The following is a 15,112-nucleotide window of genomic DNA, read 5'->3' as shown; positions in this document are numbered from 1 at the left end:
TAATTATTTAGTTACCCAAACAAACCCAAGATTGACACATGTATTCATGTCCCAAGAACGAGAATCTAGGTTTTATTAGAAACCACCATGCAATCCTGTCATACTATATTTATACAGTATTAATAAGTGTAACTGGAACCATACTGCCAGCAGTGGCAGGGCACAGGATTATTACATTTTAAGAGATGAAAGAATCTATGATCTCATTAGGATGCTGCGGGTTGCTGTGGAATCCAACATTTAAATGCAAAGCATCTGGGGAGGACTTCAGAATCAGTATGAGATTTACTGAATGTTCATTGTTTTGTTGTCTAATATCACACCACTTTATTAATAGAATATTTTAACACAAAAATTTAATCCCCTTCCTATTGAGCAAGATAAACTAGAACTTCAATTATCCAGCATCCAATTATTCAGAAATCCTGAAAGTCCTGCATCTGGGCTCACTCCTTGGTCCAGAGTGTGAGCCAGAGATCCAGAATGTAAGTGGGGAGTATGGTGTAAACTGGAGATTTAGACGCTTCTGGGACTAGGGTCCAAACTATGGATCAGGTATGTGTCTAGATTTGGGGCTAGGGTCTGAAACACAGGTAGGTTTGTGGCTGGAGCCGGGTCCAAGTGTCTGTACATTTCCCATTTCCTTTAATGAACCAGGATCACAAGGAAATCTTTAACACTGCTGTGTAACATGTCCAAAGAATGAAATTAAAATGTGTTTGGGTATTAATATAAATAACATAGTCAGGGAAATCTGCTAGTTCTGTGATTTGTAATCCAAGAGTGAATTCTTCACACAGTTGCTTGTTTGCAATACATCTAAAATCCAGCACCTAGTTCTTTCATTATCCTATGATTAAATGCTGTTCAGGGAGTGGAACAAAAGCACACAGTAGAGTTCTGATCAAAGCACTCAAAACTTGGAATGTAAGGAAAGTGAGCAAACACGAGAGAGCATTTTATTTTAAATAAATTTTGAACCTTTAACATAGCAGCAACTGTTGATATTTATGCGCTGACATGAAAGGATAACAAACAATTCCTCTCATGTATCTTGCCACAAATTAAAGAAGAATGAGAGACCAATGAGTTAAAAATATTCACTTTCACAGAAAAAAACATTGAAATGTTAATGTCTCTACTCATTTCTCTTTCATTGTGCATCAATACACATCAAGACAATTTGTAAGATTACGACTGGGCTGTTATAAGTTGAATGAAGCTTTGAAACCCAGAATAGACTGTAAAGAAACCAAGATGGCTGCTTTTAACAATTTCATCACCAATAGAAAGAATGCATACCCAAAACAGGAAACAACTCTCCCAGAGTACATGAGATTCCAAATTAAAAAGGAAACCATTTCCAATATCAAAAGTAAACTGTGTTCTTGTCATAAGCTATTTCCTGGGCTAGATTAGGGATGCTATCCTCAGTGTTAGTCGCTAAAGAGTTTTGGAATACAGTTTATATCGTGTTAGTTTAAACATAGAAAAGGAAAGTGAAGCAGAAAGGGGGTTAAAAGAAACTTCAGCTTGTTAAATTCAGAATAGAGCACAGATGGCAAGTATCTGTGGACTCAAAGTGTTTGCAAAGTAGAATTTTGTGTTGTGAATATTTTGGTTTGCTAATATCTACCAGAAGTTGCCAGTTTATACTTCTGATGACACCAGCAGCTCTCTGGCATTTCCACAAGTTAGGAAACAAAATCAACATTTTTAGGAGCCGCTCTATAAACTTTGACACCACAATAATGCACTGCCTAGCAAGGAGTCGCAAAACAAATTACCTTCTACTGCATTCACCCACTGCATTCACCAAGATAAATTACAGCAGAAGTAGTGAACTAGCTGAGACCAACTACGTACCATTGAACAACAAGGAAAGACATCACAAAACTTTCATATCTAGAAAGGCAGGTCTATATATTTTTTAAAGTACAACTGGAAGAGAATTTCAATAAAATCTTAGAAACAGCCAAACAAATTCTGCTCTCCCTTTCCATCTTTTCTTGTAATTGTCAATAAAATATAATAGCTGTAAATAAATATGATCAAAGTGCTGTCACAACTAAAATAAACCTGGTTGACTGCTAGTGAGCAAAAGTAAAACTCAAGGATAAATTATATGCTATTACCAAAAAGTTTGGAATCCCATGTAGTAACATATGGAGTTGGATAATAGTGCAATCCAACCATTATAATATTGGTAGCATTTCAGATTAGTACCGTAAGAAAATCAACTTTTGGTACTTTGACTGTTCTGACGAATTGAGTAACACAAGTTTCATTACTGTTGTTTCCATAACAGTTCAGTCATTATTGAAGTCAGCATTTCTGTGCAGTACGAAAGGTCAAAAGTTTGTATTCTGTTACAATCAAAAACGTGCTCACCCAAGCACCAAACCATTCTTCCTCCTAGATATACAAAACTTATAGCCCTAACAAGGAACAGGTTTGGAACAGTTGGCTATAAATCCAATGATTTAACTTTAAAAAGTATTTGAAAAATAAAGTGATTAAAAAATATACAATTAGCTTTGCTAAACTTCTCCCAATTCTGGACTCATAATACAATGCACAGCAGATTCCCAAACATTATAAAAAACAAAGCAGAAGTGGCCAAGTGAAAAGATGCTCTTTGGATCTTTAATGCTCACCAAAAGTGGAACTGGAAATAATTGGCAAAAACCTTTTTCAAGATGACACTTTCAGAGCTGTAGAGGCGTGTTGTGCAAACATTTAATCACTGAAGCTGCTCTCATGTGTTGAGAAGTGGGCTGAGTGATAAAAAGCTCCATGTTATGCTGCCAGACACAGATAATCAGATACGAATAGAGAAAAATGGGGAAAGGAGAAAGGAAGCACAAAAAGCACAGGAAGTTAGTGCACAGAAATAGACAACATGATATTTAAAATAGACAAAGCTTCCCAGAAACATTAGACCATAAACCAATGAAGCACACAATATACATACACACCAATCTCTTCCCATTCCTCTAAAGTCTCCAACTCAATTACATAACCAGAAACTGCCATTTGAAGCTTCGTTCAATTGCTAGATTTTCGTATGCGAGTCTTGACAGGGTCAGAAGGCCCTCACAAGATGAAGATCACAGCTGAGTTTAATCTAACATTCACACATGTGCTTTTCCAGCTAATCGTTATGATGAACAAAGAAGCCCAACGTCTCAATTTTCTGATCCGTTATAACAATGGCCAAATGTAGCTTCTGCACCATTATTAACTCAGCACATACCTTGTAGGCTTGTTGTGTTTCTGCATGACAAAGTTCTAATGTAATCCCAAGCACTAATACATTTGGATAGGGTGTCTATCTAAATACAGATTGGTGAAGTACTTATTTTTGGTTTTAGTACATTAACAAGCAGAAAATCAACTTAAATTTCACCAAAGCACTTAATCTCTTACTCGATGCTGAGAAAGTATAGTTGTATTTAAAACATGTAGTTCAATTCCACTCAAATTAGCCAGGTGCCCATTTAACCATCATTTGAAAACTTTGTTTGACATCAAATTATTGCAGACAGTATAAATACTGGCTATGACTCATCATTCACTGCTGTTTTAAAAAGTAATGCATACATTTTTCAGTAAACTGTTTCTAAAAACTATCCAGGTTTTCTCTATTTATAATTAATACAATGATCATGGCAATAAAGATTTTCTGATGCAAGCCAGTTTAAGACCAAGGGGTAGGCCATTTAGAACGAAGATGAGGAAAAACGTTTTCAATCAGAGTTGTAAATCTGTGGCATTCTCTGCCTCAGAAGGCAGTGGAGGTCAATTCAAGAGAGAGTTAGATAGAGCTCTTAATGATAGCATCGTCAGGGGGTATGGGGAGAGTGCAGGGACGGGGTACTGATTGTGGATGATCAGCCATGATCACATTGAATGGCGGTGCTGGCTCGAAGGGCCGAATGGCCTACTCCTGCACCTATTGTCAATTGTGTATTGTCGATTTACTTTTTGCTCAGTGTAGCTAGTATCCATGTGCCCCCAAGGACACGATTCCCTACCACCCTCTAGGTTGAACACAGGGCCTGACTGCAACAAACCTAACATCAGGAGATACGAGGAACTGCGGATGATAGTTCACAAAAAAGGCATCTGCAGTTCCGCAAAACCAGCATAGGCTCACAACCTCAAATCAGTTACCTTGGCAACAGCAAGGTTAGAGCACATAACCAATTATTACCAAACCCACAATTCCTTCCCCGGCTGAGTTACTCCAGCATCTGAGCTAATCTTTCAATTGCAAATTCTTGAATTATATTCAAGCACAAATCTTTTTTAAAAGTTTTAAAGTGACCATCCACATTAAATAACACACTTTACTCAGTTTCTATTTATGTCCCAAGTTGTAGTATTAGAGGTTAATGTTCAATATTTATGCAAAACATTGTCTGAAACAGCCTGAAGGGTCTCAACCCAAAACATCACCCATTCCTTCTCTCCAGAGATGCTGCCTGTCCGGCTGAGATACTCCAGCATCTTGTGTCTATTTTCAGTGTAAACCAGCATCTGCAATCCCTTCCTGCACATAAAAGTTTACCACTTCTGCACAGCATTATTTTTGAAAAAATCAGCCGTTATGACATTTAAGATAACTTCAAGTTTTCAGAACCAAAAACAAAACTGCTAATGCCCAAACAAACATGCACCATATTATTTCTTAAAATTAACTGGATTAGACACAGAAATATAGACATTCAAGCAAAATGAGATCAAGAGAAGTATCCAATTACTCAGAATTAGAAATCAAGGGCAGATCCCTTCATTGTCATCTGTTTTGTGTGGGGTTTTACAAATCACATCATTTCCCTGCTCTGCAGCCTAATTAGCTATTGGTTTAGATGTGCCAGTCTCCTACACCTGCCACTGCTCATTGGACAATGATAGCAGTCTATTGAATTGGAGGCTGCAAAGCAAGTCCACAACAACAAAAATCAAAACCTACTTTCAAAATGAAAATTTCCTCAAAATGTTCAGTTATGAATAACCTATAATTTCTCTATTTGCAGGAATTCTAAGATGTATCAGCTGGTCATATTATAGTCATAAGTCATGAGGTCATATGGGATAGGAATAGAAATAGGCCATTTGGCCCATCAAGTCTACTCCGCCATTCAATCATGGCTGAATCGCTTCCTCCTTCCTCAAAAATCTATCTATCTCTACCTTAAAAATATCCACAGACGGCCTCCACCGCCTTCTGTGGCAAAGAATGTCACAGATTCACCACCCTCTGACTAAAGAAATTTCTCCTCTTCTCTTTCCTAAAAGAGGGTCCTTTAATTCTGAGGCTATGACCTCTACTCCTAGACTATCCCACTAGTGGAAACATCCTCTCCACATCCACTGGATTCAAGCCTTTCACTATTCCGTATGTTTCAATGAGGTTTCTAAACTTCAGCAAGTACCGGCCCTGTGCCGATAAACGCTCATCATAGGTGAACCTACTCATTCCTGGGATCACTCTTGTAAACCTCCTCTGGATCCTCTCAAGAGCCAGCACATCCTTCCTCAGATATAGTGCCCAAAATTGCTCACAATATTCCAAATGCGGCCTTATCAGCACCTTATAGAACATCAACATTACATCCCTGTATTTGTATACAAGCCCTCTTTAAATATTTGATACCAGAATAAAAACCATGCCTGGTAAAATTATATGAAAATCCAAGGGTATAATGCAGAAGAATATAGATTTTGCAGGGACATTACAATAGAATTAAAAATTGATATCATAGAAACATAGAAAATAGGAGTAGGCCATTCGGCCCTTCGAGCCAGCACCGCCATTCAATATGATAATCCAAAATCACTATCCCGTTCCGGCTTTTTCCCCATATCCCTATCATGGCATATATTATATGAACAGTTGACGAACGCTTGTTTAAAATAGTTTCTGCAGAATATTTTAAATAAGGAAAAGAGAGGTAACGAGGCTTTGGAAATTATTCCCAGAGAGTAGGGCCTTAGTAACTAAATACAAGGCAAATAAAGGGCACCAAATAAAATTAGAATGAGTAAAAGGATGAAAGAAAAGTGCAGGTATCTCAGACCTACATGATGCTAAAACGAGGATGGATTTGACCTTGGTTCGAATAGGTTGTCCCCCCACACGGTGAAATGTATGAATGCATTCAAGAGAGAGCTAGATAGAGCTCTTAAGGATAGCGGAGTCAGGGGGTACGGGGAGAAGGCAGGAACGGGGTACTGATTAGAGTCATAGAGTCATAGAGTCCTACAGCACAGAAAGAGGCCCTTCGGCCCATTGTGTCCGCGCCGCCCGTTACCAAACACAGTCTAATTTTAATCCCATTTTCCCGCATTTGGACCGTAGCCCTGAATGTTGTAGCATTTCAAGTGCCCATCCAAATGCCTCTTAAACGTTGTGAGTGTTCCCGCCTCCACCACCACCCCAGGCAGTGAGTTTCAGACTCCAACCACCCTCTGGGTGAAAAAGTTACTTCTCACATCCCCCCGAAACCTCCCTCCCCTTACCCTGTATCTATGTCCCCTCGTTGTTGAACCTTCCACCAGTGGAAGAAGTTCCCCGCCATCTACCTTATCTATGCCCCTCATGATCTTGTACACCTCGATCATGTCCCCTCTCAGCCTTCTCTGCTCCAGGGAAAACAACCCCAGTCTGCTCAGTCTCTCCTCATAGCTGAGGCCCTTCATCCCTGGCAGCATCCTGGTGAATCTCCTCTGCACCCTCTCCAAAGCTATCACATCCTTTCTATAATGTGGTGACCAGAACTGTACACAATACTCCAGCTGCGGCCTCACCAGTGTTCTGTACAATTCCATCATTACCCCCCTACTTTTATATTCGATGCCCCGGCTAATGAAGGCCAGTAACCCATATGTCTTTTTGACCACCCTGTCCACCTGTCCTGCTGTCCACCTGGCTGATTGAGAATGATCAGCCATGATCACAGTGAATGGCGGTGCTGCCTCGAAGGGCCGAATGGCCTACTCCTGCACCTATTGTCTATTGTCACTGAGAAGTTGCAAAGGAAGGGTATGGATTAATTCATATTTAAAGCAATAAGGCAAAAGTAACCCAGTCAAATGGTTGAATTAATGATCCGGAAGCATGGACAATCAATTAAAAAAACCATGTGCTTAAATCTGGAACATTTAAACTCAGTTAATTAAGTAATCTGGAATTAAAAACTAACTTTAACAGAGAACATGAAAATATTGGAATGTGTTAAAACACATAAGGAAATATTATGCTTATCCAATGCAACAATATCATCATACATACATCATCATATATATACAGCCGGAAACAGGCCTTTTCGGCCCACCAAGTCCGTGCCGCCCAGTGATCCCCGTACATTAACACTATCCTACACCCACTAGGGACAATTTTTACATTTACCCAGCCAATTAACCTACATACCTGTACGTCTTTGGAGTGTGGGAGGAAACCGAAGATCTCGGAGAAAACCCACGCAGGTCACGGGGAGAATGTACAAACTCCTTACAGTGCAGCACCCGTAGTCAGGATCGAACCTGAGTCTCCGGCGCTGCATTCGCTGTAAAGCAGCAACTCTACCGCTGCGCTACCGTGTAGCATCTCACACGGTACCACAGTAAAATTCCAATACTGCGGCACCTCTGGCATTTCTGGTGCGGGAGTGGCAGGTTTTCCAGAGAACTGGAAATTACTACTACTAATAAATCAACACAATTCTTTATATAGATGTATAATACATTTTTGGTATTGAGAGAACATGGGGGAAAAACTAAAGCATTTTAAAGCAGCACGGGAACAGGGCCCAAATAAGTTTAAAATGAGCACCGTAAACAGAACAAGGCGAGCCACTTCACAAAGCAACAGAACTACCATAGGATAGTAGGTGATCAGAGTTTTGCTGTACTACAATCAGCCCTTAATTGCCCTCTGAAATGCCTCAACTTATTCAGTCGTATCGAATCGCGACAAAATATTAAGTGCAAGTACCCAGACATAAGATGTGCTTCTGCATCGCCAATGAGGCCCCTCGCCACTGCCAGGTGGATTACCTGCCTTTTATTTATTTATTTACATATTTATTTTATGTAGGATTCTTAAGACTCCTACATTATATTCACCACCAGAATTCACACGAAAAAAATTATGTACAACTCCACTTGACGATGCCTCTGGAATTCTACATTTTACAACATGATGCAAGTTAACACCTTTTTCCTAAATTGCCAGATTGTGGAAAATCAACCTTCAACATCAGGTTGCCAGTACTATAATTAATCCACTGTCATCCTATTCTTCTTCAAATTCCCAACAAAAAAAAGTCAAGTGATCATTACCACTTCACCAGAACAACTTAAAAAAAAATCTGCTTTGGATTGAAGTTATGTATTTTAAGAAAAAACTAAAAATGCTATACAAAAAATGTTTTTGTAATGTTTAGTATATCAGCCACCTTTGAAAAGCTTTAAAATGATCTGCAACATTGCAGTTTAGAACATATTTTTAAAGAACATTGTTGCATGTATGTCCAATTAATCAGATGATTGAAGCGGAGTAATAAGATTAACCTGTTCACTACCAAGATTTTTTTCCACTTGTATATTCTGACCCGAGTACACTCAGGGGTGGCATTGAACAGATTAAGAGGTTGTAAAGTAGATTCTTGTTTGTAAGAACTCGCTAATTTAGCTGTAGGAGCAGTGCAGGCAACCCAGAAAGATTCTCGCTTCAGGGGAAAAAAGTAATGGTGCGTCAGCACCTAACAATTGTCAGAATCACGCAGACACAGGCCTGGACAGGTCAACAGCCTACTGCAAAGCTTAGAGGGCAGCATGATTTGGTCACTCACTGATCCCATGTTCATTATGATCACTGGAAGAGGTTAAATATACTTGTTGAATCTTGCTCATGGGAGCTGGAGAAAATTGATAAAGGAATTTTCATCCAAAGGCAACCTCCTTCCCAAGACAAATGAGACAACACACCCAAAAAAGATCAAGCAAGGATTCTTGCAGAAAGCAGGGATATGGAAGTGTCTGGTTTCAACATACCTGTGCTATCAGCTTGTCCTCCACCATGCTCCCCATTGGGCAACTTCCCTGGTCCTTGTTCACCTGCTTCAGAACCTGTAAAATGTCACATACAGCAGTGAGTCACATGAAGGACATGAATCACAGTATTCTTAACTATTGTTCTCAAAATAGAAAGTTAACATCTGCTTGCCTAAAATGGGAAGAAAAACAAATGGACTATTACAGTGTCTGGAAAACCTATTGGCCAAGTCAAATGATATTAGCCAGGTCTTCATCATCACATTCACTTATTTGTGATGGCTAGACGAGTCAAATCTAGTGTTTGTCAACTAGGTTGCTAGAGTCTGTAACAGGAGATTCTTTAAAAGTGCAAAGTGTTCCCTTTATTCCAACTTCTTTCTCGAACCCACACATTCCTCTACTTTCATCTTCACTGGATTTTGACTTTATTTCTCATATCAGTTATCCTATGTTAATGTTTCTCCAAGTCATGCCTGCAGTGAAGTTAAGAGTCTTAGTGCTATATGGCATAGAAATTGGGTCTTTAGCCCACTTTCTCCATGTCGACCAAATTGGCATTCTGGGCTAGTCCCATTTGCCTGCATTGCCCAAAGTCTAACCCCCCCCCCCCCCAACCATTGATCCACCCAAATGTCTTTCGAAAGTCATAACTGTTTCCACAACTTTAGCTTCTGGCAACTTATTCCAGACAAAAAGTTGCTCCTGGGGTTCCTTTTAAACCGCTCCCCTTCTCACCTTCAACCTCTGCCCTTTAGTTTTAGAATCCTGTATTCTGGGGAAAAGATTGGACATTCACTTTATGCATGCCTCCGAGGATGCAGTTGGTCAGGTCCTGTGGATTTGTCGCATTTCAAAAACCGCCAATACCTGCTCTTTGGTAATTCGTATTTGATCTAAGATGTGAATGAATGAATGAATGAATGAATGAATGAATGAATGAAAGAATGAATGAATGAATGAGTTTATTGGCCAAGTATGTACACATACAAGGAATGTGCCTTGGTGCTCCACTCGCAAGTAACAACATGAACAGGTCTTGAAACGGAGGAGATAGCACAACTCCTATGCCTCAATTCCTTCGTTATCATAATCTTTTCCTCAGGAAAAAAAATGAAGAAACATTCATTTAATATCTCCTCCATCTCTTGTGACTCCATACAAAGATGGTCATGCTGATCTTTAAGGGACCTATTTTTTCCCTAGCCATCTTTTAACTCTTAATGTACCTGTAATCAAGCCACCACCCCTCAATAGCACTGACCAGTTTTCCACCTAAACACTAACTATCTTAGTTTTGCACAGCAACTACAATGTGCTTGATGTCAAAGTCAGCTGACATCCCTTTTCCTGTTCGTGATAAGAGAAGCAAAGCAATCACACCTCCAGATTCAGGGACAGTTTCCTCCCAACTGTTATTAGACAACTGAATCATCCTACCACAACTATAGAGCAGTCCTGAACTACTATCAACCTCATTGGTGACCTTTGGACTATCCTAGATTGGAATTTGCTGGCTTTACCTTGCGCTAAATGTTATTCCCTTATCATCTAACTACATACTGTAAACGGCTTAATTGTAATCATGTAATGTTTTTCCGCTGACTGGATAGTACACAAAAGCTTTTCACTGTATCTCGGTACACGTGACAATAAACTAAACTGTAACGAAAAACAAAGAAAAACATACATTCCCTGAATCAAGCATTGATTCCCTGTTGCCAGATCTTTCTCTGATTAAACCAATCCATTTCAGCTGCTATAGATTCCATTCCACTTTCTAGACTGCCTTCAACTCCAGTCCCCATTAGATAGCTTGAGCTTCCAATCCTATATATTCTTAGTGTCTCCTCGTGTCAATGGCATCAGCAATTTTTGACACTGCTTCTGCTCATCTGCTGTTTAAACTGCTGAATGGCTTTGTACATTCTAGTGTGAACAACTCCTACATACTCCTTTCATCCACCATTCCCATATGAAAGTTAACTCCGACACCTCTGGCACCCAATATCCCATTGATCCGGTACTCATCATCATCCTGATAATCACCAAATGCTACATTTCCTAGTTCTTGCGAGAACTCTGCAACACTCATGATGTTTTGTGCAATCCCTGCTCAAATTAATCCTCCTGGCATCAATCATTGAGGGCCACAGCTCCCTCTCCAAACCCTACTTCCCTCAAGTGTCTCTCTACCAAGACCATTCATACAGCCCAACTTACCTTCACCCTCCAAATGAGTCTTTTGGTTCAGTCTGCTTATGTTTTTCTGAATACATTATGAGATGCCAAAAGATGTGCTCACATTACTTTATCAAGAAAACAGTCATCAAAACACAATTGGCACAAATTGACACTACTTCCTCCTCGATAAACATCAGCATAAGGGTACCTTAAGGCCTCAATCCCCTGCCCTACTCACTTTATACTCATGATAGTGTAGCCAGACACAGTTTCAACTACATCTTTAAATTCGTCGACCACACCACTGTTGTTGAATGAATTATGGATAATGATGAATCAGAACGATTCTGAAGAAGGGTCTCGACCCGAAACGTCACCCATTCCTTCTCTCCCGAGATGCTGCCTGACCTGCTGAGTTACTCCAGCATTTTGTGAATAAATCGATTTGTACCAGCATCTGCAGTTATTTTCTTATAGTAATGATGAATCAGAACATTGGAGGGAGATCAATCGCCTGATCAAATGGTGTTCTAAACATCAGTAAGACCAAGAAGCTGATAGTTGACTTTAGAAAAGGAAGGCAAAGATCCACAAATCTGTCTTCATCGACGGGTCGGTTGTGGAGACAGTTAACAACATCAGGGTCCTGGTCACGCATATCTCTGAAGATTTGTCCTGGACCCAGCACATTGATGCAATCATAAGTAAGCCCTTCAACACCTCTATTTCCTTAGACGATTGAGGAGATTCAGAGTGTTGAGGGTATTCGGTATGTCGACAAATACTCTCTTGAATTTCTACAGGTGCACGGTAAAGAGCATATTGACTGGTTGCATCATGGCCTGGTTCGGCAACCTGAACACCCAGGAACAAAGGTGATTACAAAAAGTGGTGGACACCACCTGTCCATCACTGGTACTGACCTCCCTACCAAAGGAATCGATAGCAGGAGTTGCCTTAAAAAGGCAGCCAGCATCATGAAGGATCCACGCCACCCTGTCCACACTGTCATTCAACTGCTGTCATTGGGAAGAAGGTATAAGAGTCTGAAAACCATGACCTCCAGGATAAGAACATCTTCCCGACAACCATCAGGCTGAATGAAACTGCGAATTGCCTTGGCTGCACTTGGGATTTACGTTTTTTCCTTTTGTTTTTACACTAATATGGGGGGGGGGGGTATTTATTGAATTTGTTTTTGTATATTATGTTATCTATTGAGTACTGTGTTTACAGACCTGTTATGCTGCTTCAAGTAATTTCATTGTTTCGTTTCAGTATAAACGACAAACATTCTTGAAAATCTGCACAGTAAGTAATTTAAGATGAAGCAGCATAATGGGAATCAGCCAGAACCCCTGAAGCTTAAGGGGACATATACACAACAGTGCTAGAGCAATTTCAGTTTCAGCACCACATTGGCTGATGTGCTGCTGAGCTAAAGGATTGACGGAAAAGAAAAATCTAAGGTTCTGTTTCATCTATCCAGTTACCTCCTACAAATAAAGTGAATAAAGCATCAGGCTTAAATTACCTCAGGCAAAATGAAGCAATGCCTAGACACATTTATGGCTAATGCACATACAGAATATTTTATGGCTAATGATGGTAAGATGGTGCCCAATGGCTATCCACTTAAAATGTTGAAGAATGCAATAATCGTCACATTAACGTGTCATCCCCATGCACGAATTCCGCTGAACCAGACACAGTGCACTAATGCCAAATTCCTTTCTTCCCCCTACCCTGCCCACATAAAGCTCCACTCTCAAGCTCACCCATGATTAAAGATCCACGAAAGCCATGAAAACCCAATAATAAGCATCCTACACCGGGAGAAGCAAGGCATCACCTGGAGTCAATAGTGCCAAAAGATCCACAGGCAGTGAGTCACTTTAATGAGAAGCGCACTGCTCTCAAATCTAATATGAGAGAGAATGAAGCAAAGAAGGGAACATCACCTAGCAGGCAGCTGACCTGCAAAGAAAAAGGTCTACACCTTCTTAAGGCGAGTCTGTGGTTCTCCAGATTCCAGTCATTTAAACACCCACATGGCGATACAAATCATCCTCAAACCGAGCAAATCCTGACAAGGATGACCAGTGGCTCAACAGCGGGCAGAAGTTTTACCAAGAAATTATGTCAATTTAATGCAATAACAAAGAACTGCAGATGCTGGCTTATTCCAAAGATAGACGCAAAATACAGGAGTAACTCAGAAGGGCAGGCCACCTCTAGAGAACATGTCTAGAAGGAAGGAATTGATATGGATGAATAGCAATGTCTTATTCTAATCTCTGCCATAATATTTTCATGAAATTGCATTGGACGCAGACTGAATAGACACAGGAACTGCAGATGCTGGAATCGTACAAAAAAACAAAGTTCTGCAGTAACTCAGCGTAATTCTCTCTGAAGAATGGTCCTGACCTAAAACGTCACATACCCATGTCCTTCAAAGATGCTGCCTGACCCAGAGTTACACCAGGATTTTGTGTTGTACAGTAGGTTAAGATGGCCTGATGCATAGGGATGTTCATTAAGTTGCAAAGTTCAACAGGCAAATGGTACAGTCAGGCTTCCACACACAAGCCGGACCTATAGCTTATATTATCCATACACTCACGTTCTGCCAATTGTCGTCCATTTGTTGCTTGTTCAGGTACTGTTTCTCCATATGAGTGTACCACTGCTTTGCCATCAGCCTCTGAAGGAGGCAATTTTGTCTCATCATCCAGCAATGGAATATAACTTTCTTTTGTCACACTTTCTCCAACAACATCATCATATTTCTCTGCCTCCAGAGAAGAAATGAAATCCCTCTTTACTTCCATTTCAACACTGGGTGTAGTTTCATGTAGTGCATCAATCAGATTGAAGTCGGCCATCTTAAGTACAACTGCGTCCTGAAAGAAGACAAATAGAAAGTTTAACATTTTATGAGCAGGTACGTTATGGAAATTACTTTAGCAAAATAATAGTCATGATTTTAAAGTAAATACACAAGGTTAGCAATCACATACCTTGTTATACTAAGTTTAACAGGATGGGACTAGGTTGTAGGGGCACTCCCAAGTATTATTTAAACATAGAAACATAGAAAAATAGGTGTAGAAGTTGGCCATTCAGCCCATCGAGCCAGCAATGCCATTCAATATGATCACAGCTGATGATTTAAAATCAGTACTCCGTTCCTGCTTTTTCCCCCATATCCCTTGATTCCTTTAGCCCTAAGAGCTAACTCTCGCTTGAAAACATCCAGTGAATTGGCCTTCACTGCCTTCTGTGGCAAAGAATTCCACAGATTCACAACTCTCTGGGTGAAAAGGTTTTTCCTCATCTCAATCCTAAATGACCTACCCCTTATTCTTAAAATGTGACCCCTAGTTCTGGACTCCCCCAACATCGGGAACATTTTTCTTGCATCTAGCCCGTCCAATCCTTTAAGAATTTTATGTTTCTATTATGAAATTTCCTCTCATCCTAAATTCCAGTGAGTACAAGCCCAGTCGACCCATTCTTTCATTATATGTCAGTCCTGCCATCCCGGGAATTAATCTGGTGAACCTATGCTGCACTCCCTCAATAGCAATAATGTCCTTCCTCAAATTATGAGACCAAAATTGCACACAATACACCAGGGCCCTGTACAACTGCAGTAGGACCTCCTTGCTCCTAAACTCAAATCCTCTCGCAATGAAGGCCAATATGCCATTAGCTGTCTTCACTGCCTGCTGTACTTGCATGCTTACTTTCAGTGACTGATGTACAAGCACACCCAGGTCTCATTGCACCTCCCCTTTTCCTAATCTGACACCATTCAGATAATAATATGCCTTCCTGTTCTTGCCACACAATGTGTATT

The 15,112-nt window shown here is 40.2% G+C and overlaps 1 protein-coding gene across 14 annotated transcripts in view; it reads right to left on the bottom strand.

The window, feature by feature from the left end:
* Window positions 1-15,112, bottom strand: part of LOC144592969 (uncharacterized) — a 253,430-nt gene that overhangs the window by 175,389 nt on the left and 62,929 nt on the right. For all 14 annotated transcript variants that reach the window (XM_078398358.1, XM_078398359.1, XM_078398361.1 and 11 more), the window contains 2 exons: window positions 13,874-14,153; window positions 9,064-9,138 (listed from right to left, as the gene is read on the bottom strand). In XM_078398358.1, coding sequence (XP_078254484.1) covers window positions 9,064-9,138; window positions 13,874-14,135 — 337 coding nt within the window. In that variant the 5' untranslated portion in view covers window positions 14,136-14,153. Of the gene's footprint in view, window positions 1-9,063; window positions 9,139-13,873; window positions 14,154-15,112 lie in introns of those variants that run through there.

The sequence above is a fragment of the Rhinoraja longicauda genome, chromosome 4, assembly GCF_053455715.1.
Source record: "Rhinoraja longicauda isolate Sanriku21f chromosome 4, sRhiLon1.1, whole genome shotgun sequence".
NCBI lineage: Eukaryota > Metazoa > Chordata > Chondrichthyes > Rajiformes > Arhynchobatidae > Rhinoraja > Rhinoraja longicauda.
This window is presented reverse-complemented; position numbering and strand designations above follow the sequence as displayed.